The sequence below is a fragment of the Schistocerca nitens genome, chromosome 1, assembly GCF_023898315.1.
Source record: "Schistocerca nitens isolate TAMUIC-IGC-003100 chromosome 1, iqSchNite1.1, whole genome shotgun sequence".
Classification (NCBI taxonomy): Eukaryota; Metazoa; Arthropoda; class Insecta; order Orthoptera; family Acrididae; genus Schistocerca; species Schistocerca nitens.
Genome location: NC_064614.1, coordinates 1010498451 through 1010511213, shown reverse-complemented (window position 1 = coordinate 1010511213; position 12763 = coordinate 1010498451). Strand labels below are relative to the sequence as shown.

Genomic DNA, 12763 nt, shown 5'->3' with positions numbered 1-12763 from the left:
GGGATCACTCTCACGAATGGAAAAAATCCATTTGTAAACCCAATTACTACTTAACACTTCCGTTGTATAGAGTGGTTATCTTTTCTTTTATCTTTGTCAGATAAATGAGCTATCGAAAATGTCAGAGCTTCAAATTATACCTTTACACTGCTCTGAGACAATGACTGGTTGCCACATGGATGCACTATTTAAATTCATCAGCTAGTAAAAACATAATTAAACAACAGTCGTATACAGTACATTGGATTTCTATATTTGATATCAAATTGTACCAACACACATTTTCAATTGTGGTGACATGGTATGACCAACACTGCTTAGTTAATGACAATTGTACCAATACTGGCTGCAAACATCAGCAAATGGAAAATCCTAAGAGAAGTTAATGCCTTTACTGTACATAAGGAATTAGCTAAACTGGCACTCAGACATGCTAAAACATGCCAATACAACATTCTCTCTTTTTCATAGAAATGGTGCATACAATTAGCAACAGTCGTGAAATGGGCTACTGATGAAATTTTACTTTAACAGAAATAGTGTCTAACTAATCACTTCTTTTTACTTTTGTTTTTTTAATGTAACACTTGGCAAAGATATTCTTATTCTTGACATAATTCTTGTGAGTTTCTTAGTTACCTGATAAGGTTTATTTGAGAGGACAATATGGCAATTCTGTACAGTGTAATTTTCTATCCATGCTTCACCTTTCACAAAACAAGAAAAGTAGAAGCTGTTTCTGCTTCCTTTTCGTATAGCAAATTTAACATAATTAGTTCTTTCATTCAGTGAACAATCAAATTCAATTTTCTCTGACTACTAATGTCAGCTAAAAATGAAGAAAGTGCAGTAAACAATTCTTTGAAAACAATAACTGAGTACAATGTAGGATGTGCCCTGAAACATTATTTAAAGATTACATCAACATTTGTACAAAAATAATTTCTGGAGTTAAATTTATAATCTTTAACACACAGTCAGCCTTGAAATATATTTATAACCACAAACATCAAGATATTTACAAGAATAGATAGTAACATAGTACATCAGTAATAAAAGCTACAGGTCACATCCTGGAAGGACAGCACGGAACACTCATGTACACATACAACACCTCTTGCATATACAGAGAAATATAAATTAACTTGTACAGATGATGCGAGTTGCTGCCTCCACTGTTACCAAAATATCAACACAGCACATGAAAAATGTGCTTTTTCCTTTGCATCCATTATGCAATACAAGCAGAGACAGTTTTCTTAACTGCATCTCGAGCATATGGTATGTATGAGATAGAATACCACGTCATGGCAAGGGATTGAAGGATAACAAACAGCAGTGCCAAGCCAGCTTTCTTCCACTGGAAAAAAATAATTGTATTGATGTGATTATTTTTAATGATTTTTAAGCAGTAAAATAAGTTGTGCGCGCTACACTTACATAGAGTACTGTTCTTGCCAACATTATTTACTAACTAAGGAACAACCCATTGTAACTAAAAGTACTCATTAAATGAATCTCACAATAAACTTATTTTTAAACACAGCCTCACAATACAATAACAAACTTGCATCATATATTTTTTGCTTGCCAACAAGTAAAAAAGAAGTCAATCATATTTACAGTATGGTTCTCTAGCACTTATTTTCATTCCTTGCATTTCAGTGAAAAAGAAAGCTAATTGTCCAATATCTGAATTGTACAAGTGTGCTTTTCAGTTGAAGAATTGAAATAGCAACAAGTGCTGAGTGAGTAGTACAATAACGAATATTATTTTGAAGCAAAATTATTAGTTAGATAAGATTTTAATTACAAATTTCATTTTAATAAACTTTTTCCCTCATCCTCCTTGTACATTTTTTATAATATTTACAGCAATTATGTAGGATTCTGTTTAACCACAACTTAACTATTGTGTGACAAGAATGATTATGGATTACATTACACAAAGACGGTTCTAAAAACAAGCTGGTAATGACATTAGAGACAAAATAACTTACAGTAGTAGTAGTCATTGGTTACTGTAATTCCTCCCACAATATTTATGTTATTAAATTTATTTTATTGCCCTTTGTCTGTTTTGGAGGTTTTCACACCAATCTGTAGAAGGTGCACACTTACAATTGTCATGTAAAACAAACAGTATGTCTAATATTTGTTCTTACATCCAGTTTCTTTTTTCTTTTCTTAAGTAACTTTTTTGACCTGTAAGTACAATGCATCTTTGACACACACACACACACACACACACACACACACACACACACAAATAGGAACTTACCATATGAAACTGCAAAAATATCTTATTACCAACAACAAACAGGGTGTATACATGGACAAGGAAAAAAGAAAATCCCCGAATTTTTCCCAGATGAAAATACACTTACTCCAGGGTGAAAATACTGTTTTTCCGTGTTAAGTGACAGTATACTTTTCCTCGGCACTGTAAAACTTATCAATCCTTTGAATGTTTATGGTCTTATACACCAACGTAGAATTTCTGAGCACTTTAGAAAACTAAACTGAGGGGGGGGGGGGGGGGACACGCCTTGGAAAGATCTTTGATGTGCAGCAGCATGTGCGCTGATTATTTTCGGTTTCGAAGGTATAAATTCGAATTCCACTAAACACCGCATGTTACTTTGCAAAGCATAAAAATCAAGATTGTGATGCGCTTTTATAAGCCAGTCATAGCTCATGTTACGTGATCTCACCAGCTCATGACAGCATAGGACACACAATGTAGTCAGCCAATAGCAAGATCACTCTTAAGAAGCGCAAACACACAAATAAGAAAGTTAATGGTTTAAATTAATATACATAGTGTTGCTATAAGAAAAACAAAGCTTTCACTTACAATATTTGTCTCTAAAATTAACACGCTGCAAGAGAAGCTACGCTACCACATACAATGTTGATCTTTTTTGCACATGTTACACTTTATACACTTTAAGATACATTACACAAATGTGCCACTAAAATTTTTAATAGCGACGTAAATGTCTGATCTTCTAGGCTTGAAATTCTTCTAGATGGTCATCCTCAAAGAGTTGATTTTTAAAGAGACAAACAATCTGTAGTTTAAGAAATTCATCGTACATTCTCGCACATAGTTCATTTTGCGTAAAAGGAAATTTACTTTGAAAGTGACGCTTTTCAAACCACCATTCGCAATATTTTCCCATGACCTGTTAGAAATAGGGTCATTTCAACAGTTGCCAGAGAGCACCAGGAAACAGGCGTCACTGCGCTTACGCAGCTACGATGATGCAGGAAGCCCGCATGTTCGTATGTGTAGAACATTAAAAGATCTTGCATTATGTCATAAAAGAAACAAGACATGAGAGGATACTTCAAGAGCATCGGAATTTGATGAACCATACTAAAATACATAATTCGTCTTGAAGTGCACATTTGTATATCCAGAATTGGGTGTACATTTTCTTGAGTACCAGTATTGTATTATCTCATGTTTGGTTCTTTATTATGGCATAATGCCATACGAGCTAGAAGATGTAAAACGTGCCCTTGAAATGCAGCGAACAGTTGAAACTAGCCAGCAGTGTGAAATTAAACACTTCGTTTCAAATAAATTGACTGCCTCAGCCCAAAAGATTAATAAAAGTCAAATCTCTTTAGCAAACCGACAAAAATAACTTCATTGTTCTGCAAGACGATTAATGCTTGACTGTCAGAAAGGTGGAAATAAAACCTGAAACTAATAACATATTTTAGCCTTCCGTAATTATGTGAATGTATTTTAATTCATTTGATAGCTCCTGGCCACAGAAATCCGTTTTGTTTTCATTTAATGTGAGAGCAATAAATTAAGAAGAAACAGCAAAATCACTAAACGTAAACACGGGTCACGTGGAGACCACCCACCTCCCCACTACAACTCAGACTGCTCTGTGGATCAGCCCCGGATCTGTGATATTTCCGAACCGGGGCAATACTAGATAGTGGTGCCCAGCCACACATCTGTAGCCAGAAGCAGGAGAAGGTCCTAGTCATACGCGACTCAAGAACCCAACTGCTCAACCTAATCTAATATAAACAGCTGTCACGTCACAATAATTGGAGGCAATTTGTCATTAGGAAGCATTGCATAGTCTTCCTAAAGCCTTTGACACACTTTGCTGTTGGCAGACGCTTGTATGAGCACTGTGTTTTATTGTTGTATACGGCGTATTTCTTTTGAGACTTAAGTTTTATTTTTTTCCCCCCTGTCATTCATGTTTTGTTGCTGCAGCATTATTCTGCAGAAGTGGGATACAGTAATATCCTTTGTTAGAGTATTGGTTCTTACCAGTCAAAATCACAAAAATTTAACTGAAAACTAAAACAATGAAAAATTCCCGGAATTCTAAAAAATTCCCGGGTTTTTCCCGGATCTCCCGGGTCATATACACCCTGACAAACTACAGAACAGTTGTATACAACTGTTAACAAAGACTACCAAATACATAATAATCAGGAATTTACAAGCTTAAATATGATTCTTGTTCCTGCCACACTATAGGGCAAATAGGCAGAATTACCTGATGTAGGTTGCGCAATGATTGAGCACACAGCCGCTTGCCTCACAGCTGATGAGAGTGAATGTGCTGTCACAGATATTGAAAAGAACTTTGAAACCACACACACACACACACACACACACACACACACACACACATTTTCAATCATCCAACTGTTAACTGAATGAAGAAACTCTGTTAGCAAACAAAAACTTCATTCAGAACTTTCACACTGTTTTACAGTCACAGGAAAAATGACAGATGTACACCAGTCAAATACACATGCTAGAACAAGATTTTCATAAACTTGTGTTATACTTGCTTTCAGTATCTGTACATATAACATCAAAATATCTGTTAAAGATTAATGTTTACCATAGCCTTCTTAAATGGAGTATGTAATATGTATGTAGCTTATGATATAAGAGAAATTAACACTATGCAATATCATATACTTAATGCGTGAATACAAATGCTATCTACATAAAACAAAACTAACTGTAACTTCTGGTTCCAATCAGGTGTGTGTTGTACTATAATCTGACAGGCAAACTCTGTTTATAATTCTCTGTGCTTATATTTCAGTAGTCGCACAAAAGAAAAAGAAGAAGATGCAATTGTCAAGAACACATATTTGATCTACTATTTGTTTTATGTAATAATCTACATTTGCACCTTTCATAGGCAAGTCTGAAGACACCTAAAACCAGGAAGGACAATGAAATAAGTTTGAGGACATAAATGTACTGGTTACTAGAATTCCTTCAAAATTAATTTATAATAGAGTCACAGTGTTTCATCATCCACTATGGAAAAAAGAATCATATTTCGTCATTGCTGGTAGACTTCTACATAAGTACTCGGCAAATCACTGTAGGGCATGGCAGAGGGTATATAGCGTGTACAATATGTAACCTTTCTTCTTGTTCCTGTCACATACAGATTGCGGGACTAATGACTGCTTAAGAGTGAGTGTGTGTGTGTGTGTGTGTGTGTGTGTGTGTGTGTGTGTGTGTGTGTGAGATTAACCTAATTCTGTCTGCCTTTTCTTTACCCTACAAAGCTTATCTGCTCTTTTCCTCTTTTCTCTGTATTCTTCTGCCACTAACCTCGTGTTCCTGTGCAACATTATCTCTCTCGAAACTTGCTGGCAGATTAAAACTGTGTGCCGGGTAGCTCAGGTGGTAGAGCACTTGCCCGCGAAAGGCAAAGGTCCTGAGTTTGAGTCTCTGTCCGGCATACAGTTTTAATCTGCCAGCAAGTTTCATATCAGCACACACTCCGCTGCAGAGTGAAAATCTCATTCATTATCTGTCTCACTTCATTTCTCTTGCGTACTACAATTGAGCATTCCTCGTCAAACCACTTAACCACCCTTTTGCCTTGTTCTCTCCCCAGTACCTCTTATGCAGCTACGCTGATGGCAGTTTTCAATGACTCCCATTTAGTTTCCACATTATCTTCATTCACTGTGTTTCTCCCTGCTTCCAATAACTCTTCTAGTTTCTTCCTATATTCTTCCTGTGTTTCCTTTGTTTGGAGTCTTTCTATATTGTGTTTCATTCTTATCTTATTCCTTTGGTTTCTTACCAAATCTATCTTCTGCCTATATCTAATTTGTACTAAGTAGTGGTCTGTGTCTCCATCTGCCCCTCTGCAGCTGCTAACTTCCATAATATCTGATGCATGCCTTTTGTCTATGAGTATGTGATCTATTTGGTTTCTTGTGTTTCCATCTGGTGATACCCATGTACATTTCTTAATATCTTTCCTTGGGTTATAGGTGCTTTTAATTATCATGTTCTTCCCACTGGTGAAGTCTGCCAGTCTGAGCCCATTATCATTACTGTCATTGTGTAGGCTTTCCTTTCCTATTATACTTCTATATACCTCTTCTTTCCCTATTTTTGCATTTAGGTCTCTAAGTATAATTTTCACATAATGCCTTTGAATTTTACCAATTTCTTCTTCGAATTTGGCATAAAATATATCCTTTGCATCTTCATCTGGTTTGACGAGGAATGCTCAACGGTAGTACGCAAGAGAAATGAAGTCTTCTGTTCTTACATATTAATATACAGTCTTTAAGAAAGAAGTTGGAAGAATTGCAGTACTGGTTAGAAACTTCCAACTGTGGTGTACTTAGTGTAAATGAGCACTGGCTAGCAGATCAACAATTTGACATGGGGGTGTTGCAATATATATTAAGAATGGACTAAATCTACAATACTTTACTATTGAATATAATAGAGGGAAACATTCCACGTGGGAAAAATATATCTAAAAACAAAGATGATGTGACTTACCAAACGAAAGCGCTGGCAGGTCGATAGACACACAAACATACACACAAAATTCTAGCTTTCGCAACCAACGGTTGCTTCGTTAGGAAAGAGGGAAGGAGAGGGAAAGATGAAAGGATGTGGTTTTTAAGGGAGAGGGTAAGGAGTCATTCCAATCCCGGGAGCGGAAAGACTCACCTTAGGGGGAAAAAAGGACGGGTATACGCGCGCGAACACTGTGTTCACCAACAAATGAATCACTATTTTGAGAGGAATAACTTGTTAAGTAACTCACAGTATGGATTCAGGTCAAAACACACACACACACATTCAAAGACCAATACTTTACTATTGATGTCACAGACCTGTGTATAGACACCACCTTTGAGGTTGCAGTTGTACATATACCTAAACATAATATTATTGTTGCATCTGTATATCGCACACCATCTTCCAGTGAATATGAATTTACCGTAAATTTAAAAAAAACTGTTAGTCTTACTAACTAAGCCTAAATATAAATACCAAAGAATCTTAATTTTTGGTGATATTAATGTGGATATTAGGGTACAGAGTCATATCATATTGGAATTCTTGGATAGCTTAAGAGCTTTTGATTGCTATTGTCTAAATGATAACCCTACAAGATATAATGCATGCTTAGACAATATAATAAGTAATATCCATGAAAATAATGTTGAAATTGGAGTAGTCAAGTTAGGTCTAGCTGACCATGATGGCCTATGGATTACAGTTCCAGTCAGCATTCCAGATGAACAACAAAAAACTGTTAGACCTATGAATGAATGCAACATAAGAGAGTTTAGAGCTAGATTAAGGTCAGTTAACTGGAATGACATCTTATACAAAGATATATGTGTGAATAACACAAGCAAATGATTTATAGAGGAAATTGCAAGAATATTTGATGAGTGTTGTCCCAGATTGGTAAAAAGACAGATTAATAACCAAGCTCATAAACCACAGAGACTAAATAATTGGTTTACACCATACCTAAACAGCATCAGGATTATGCTTCTTATGTTAAAGGACAGATCTCATAACAGCAACGAGTACAAAGAGATGTACATTAGAATAAGAAAAATTCATAGATCTGAAATAAGTTTGGCAAAACGTAGGGCGAATGATAACTATATTCTTAAATCCAGAAACAGCTGTAAAGCTGCCTGGGAAGTAATTAAAAGTGAAATAAATAGACCAACAACTCAACTAGCTATACCCTTAGCCCCAGATATCTTAAACTCACACTTTGTTAACTTCAGTTTACAACAAGATTTGTCTCCCCTCAATGCCATGCTTGATGCTAAAACTCTTTTAGGTTCAAATAAGTATGTAGTCCATAAATTCTGCTGGGCAACAGTAACTGAAAATGATGTTAGCAAAGCAATAGGCAAACTAAGTAATTCCAGAGCAGAGGACTTCTATGGTCTGTCAAACTTTGTCATAAAGAAGATATCAAGTGATCTTCTGCCCCCTCTAACCACTCTCATTAACCGTATATTACAGCAAGGAATTTTCCCCGACTGTTTGAAAATGGCAGTAACTATTCCCATATTTAAGAAAGGAGATAAATCAAATCCAAGTAACTATCGCCCTATCTCATTAATCCCAATAATATCTAAAATAATCGAACACTGTGTTCACCAACAAATGAATCACTATTTTGAGAGGAATAACTTGTTAAGTAACTCACAGTATGGATTCAGGTCAAAACTATCCACAGTTACAGCAGTTGAAAATATTGTTAGTGATATATATGATGGCTTTGAAAATAAATTAATCTCCTGTGCTACTCTCCTAGACCTGAGTAAAGCATTTGACACTGTATCTCATAGTACTTTGATCATGAAATTAAGACACTACGGCATGGAAGAGGACACCCTGAAATTATTAGAATCCTACGTAAGCAACAGAGTACAATTTGTTAGTGTAAATGGGCAGCTGTCAAACCCACAAACAATAAAAAGAGGTGTGCCACAGGGCTCCATACTTGGGCCCTTCCTGTTTGTAGTGTGTGTTAATGATATGCCACAGTATTTACCCGGTAAAACAGTCCTCTATGCAGACGATACAACTTTTATCAAATCAGGACACACTCTTGAATCTGTACGAGAAAAAAATAATATAATATTTGAAAAATCGGTTCATTGGTTTAGTGCAAACTCCCTATTCATAAACGAAACAAAAACTGAGGAAATATTCTTTAATTTGAAGGTATCAAACAAAGAAAATAAGTCTGTTAAACTGCTAGGAATGATGATTGACCAGAAACTTAGCTGGGATAAACGTATCACATACGTCTGTTCTAAACTTGCACGTGCTATGTCCCTACTTTATAAGCTTAGGAGTAATGTCAGCCAAAACTTACTGCTGCATTCATATTTTGCTTATATCCACCCCCATCTTTCATATGGTATTCTGCTCTGGGGAAATTCTCCCAATTCAATATCAATTTTCAGATGACAAAAAAAAAAAAAAACACCTCTTCGATGTATAGTGGGTTTATCGCCTAGGGATACATGCAGGGAACATTTCAAAAAACTTAACATCATGATAGTTCCTTGTTTGTACATCTATTATTGCTTACTACATGTACAAGAAAACATAGCTCAATATCCCCTTAGGTCATCTGTCCAAACCACACAATTGATCTGCCATACTCTAGACTGTCTAAGATACATAACCGTTATAAATATGTAGGCCTCTAACTGTTTAATATGCTCCCTAAAATTCTACAAACAGTATCTAAAAGTAAATTTAAGACAACATTGGGTCAATGGCTCAAAGGTAATGCATTTTAATCAGTTGATGAATTTAAAGATTGTAATATGGCAGATTTGCTGTTTTAACATAGAGAAAGGTACCTCTGCCTGTAGTAGGACCTAAACTTGTATCAATAGCTTAGGATAATGACATAGTGTCATCACTCTCTGCTTAATATAAATCTGTATAAGGTTTTCCTTTTTATTGTAAAATTAACAATATATAAAATTCCAAATGTGTGCTATTGTACTACACTAACATTCATATGATTTATATATACATTGTTATGATAATATAACCATCTTTATACTGTAATTGAACTTATTGACAAAGCCCATTGTATAAGAAAATACTGAACGGCTAATAAAGATTCTTATTCTTAATCTTATTCCTTAGGGGTGTAGACATTCACTATTGTAATGTTAAAAAAATTTGCCCTTATCCTTACAGAACACATTCTGCCACTTATTGCCGTAAAACCAAATACATTAGCCTTCATATATCTATATAGAAGGAAACCAGTGCCTTGGCCTGTATCTCCACCGCTATACATCATTAATACTAACGCTATCATTCCTTGCCCTTTCCATCTGGTATCTTTTATTTCTGCTATTTTCACTTGATACTTACATACACTCCTGGAAATGGAAAAAAGAACACATTGACACCGGTGTGTCAGACCCACCATACTTGCTCCGGACACTGCGAGAGGGCTGTACAAGCAATGATCACACGCACGGCACAGCGGACACACCAGGAACCGCGGTGTTGGCCGTCGAATGGCGCTAGCTGCGCAGCATTTGTGCACCGCCGCCGTCAGTGTCAGCCAGTTTGCCGTGGCATATGGAGCTCCATCGCAGTCTTTAACACTGGTAGCATGCCGCGACAGCGTGGACGTGAACCGTATGTGCAGTTGACGGACTTTGAGCGAGGGCGTATAGTGGGCATGCGGGAGGCCGGGTGGACGTACCACCGAATTGCTCAACACGTGGGGCGTGAGATCTCCACAGTACATTGATGTTGTCGCCAGTGGTCGGCGGAAGGTGCACGTGCCCGTCGACCTGGGACCGGACCGCAGCGACGCACGGATGCACGCCAAGACCGTAGGATCCTACGCAGTGCCGTAGGGGACCGCACCGCCACTTCCCAGCAAATTAGGGACACTGTTGCTCCTGGGGTATCGGCGAGGGCCATTCGCAACCATCTCCATGAAGCTGGGCTACGGTCCCGCACACCGTTAGGCAGTCTTCCGCTCACGCCCCAACATCGTGCAGCCCGCCTCCAGTGGTGTCGCGACAGGCGTGAATGTTGGGGCGAATGGAGACGTGTCATCTTCAGCAATGAGAGTCGCTTCTGCCTTGGTGCCAATGATGGTCGTATGCATGTTTGGCGCCGTGCAGGTGAGCGCCACAATCAGGACTGCATACGACCGAGGCACACAGGGCCAACACCCGGCATCATGGTGTGGGGAGTGATCTCCTACACTGGCCGTACACCACTGGTGATCGTTGAGGGGACACTGAATAGTGCACGGTACATCCAAACCGTCATCGAACCCATCGTTCTACCATTCCTAGACCGGCAAGGGAACTTGCTGTTCCAACAGGACAATGCACGTCCGCATGTATCCCGTGCCACCCAACGTGCTCTAGAAGGTGTAAGTCAACTACCCTGGCCAGCAAGATCTCCGGATCTGTCCCCCAATGAGCATGTTTGGGACTGGATGAAGCGTCGTCTCACGCGGTCTGCACGTCCAGCACGAACGCTGGTCCAACTGAGGCGCCAGGTGGAAATGGCATGGCAAGCCGTTCCACAGGACTACATCCAGCATCTCTACGATCGTCTCCATGGGAGAATAGCAGCCTGCATTGCTGCGAAAGGTGGATATACACTGTACTAGTGCCGGCATTGTGCATGCTCTGTTGCCTGTGTCTATGTGCCTGTGGTTCTGTCAGTGTGATCATGTGATGTATCTGACCCCAGGAATGTGTCAATAAAGTTTCCCCTTCCTGGGACAATGAATTCACGGTGTTCTTATTTCAATTTCCAGGAGTGTAGTTCATTCCCAATTTCTTGTAGCTTGCAGGCCTCTTGAGTGTCCTCACATTCCAGGTGGCTATCCTAATATCCGTGTTCCTCCTCTTTAACCATTTTTCTTGGCGGGTCGTCAACAGGCAATCCTTTCCGTTCCGAGGGATATGTATAGTATCCGCAACAGCACTTTTTTCCGTGGTGGGGTTGTTAGCCTCATGCCCAACCCCAGACTTGCAGGACCTGGATTTTTTAGGGTTTACTCCCCTAGGAGGTTAGTTTCCCCAGCCCCGCCCTACGTTGTGGGACACACTGACTCCTCCATCGAGACCAATCCAGCATGGGTGACCGTGCCAGTAGCTACGCTATCGCTGGCACAGCTCTCGACTTCGTCAGAGCGCACAAACCATCCTGCCCAGCACTGAAGGTGCCTACGGTAAGGCGGTGTCCTCTGGTAGAAGGAACCGTGATTGAGAATGAAAGGGAACAGGACTCAGAATTGGAATCAGAGTTAGATGTAAGGTATTGAGAAGAGGAAGTAGTACCAGAGCTAGAGGAAGTGAAGTATGCTATCAAGACCCTAAAAAATAATAAAGCAGCAGGAGAAGACTGCATAGAGGCCAAATTATTAAAATATGGGGGAAAGAAAATGGAGCAGGCAGTCTGTGAAGTGATAAAGAAAAGTTGGATAAAGGAGGTAATGCGTAAGGACCAGAATATCTGCCCATTACATAAAAAAGGTGACTAGTCAGACTGTAGCAATTATCATGGAATCACTCTCTTAGACGTAACATATAAGATATTTAGTAAAATTTTAGCCTCCAGACTTGAAGGGATGATGGAAGGGTTATTGGGGGACTATCAGGCTGGATTTAGGTGGAACAGATCCACGATGGATCAGATATTTTTTTATAAAGACAAGTGATAGAGAAGTTTTATGGGTATGACAAGCAACTACATCAGTTGTACATTGATTTTAAGCAAGTGTACAACAGCCTACACAGGAAGAAAATTATACAGATCATGAAAGAATTTAGAATCCCACTAAAACTGGTCAATTTAACAGAAATGACAATGAACAGTGTGTAAAGTAAGAGCAGAGCAAGAACTGTCTGGTGAATTCCAAGTACAGAGGGGGCTACGACA

At 38.6% G+C, this 12763-nt stretch overlaps 1 protein-coding gene across 1 annotated transcript in view; it reads right to left on the bottom strand.

Moving 5' to 3' along the window:
* Positions 1-232: 232 nt before the first annotated feature.
* The window catches only part of LOC126195644 (vesicle transport protein SFT2B), a 72811-nt gene continuing 60280 nt past the window's right edge, over positions 233-12763 (bottom strand). Inside the window, exon 4 of the mRNA XM_049934272.1 lies at positions 233-1360. Within this exon, the coding sequence (XP_049790229.1) occupies positions 1232-1360 (129 nt within the window). The 3' untranslated portion in view covers positions 233-1231. The remainder of the gene's footprint in view (positions 1361-12763) is intronic.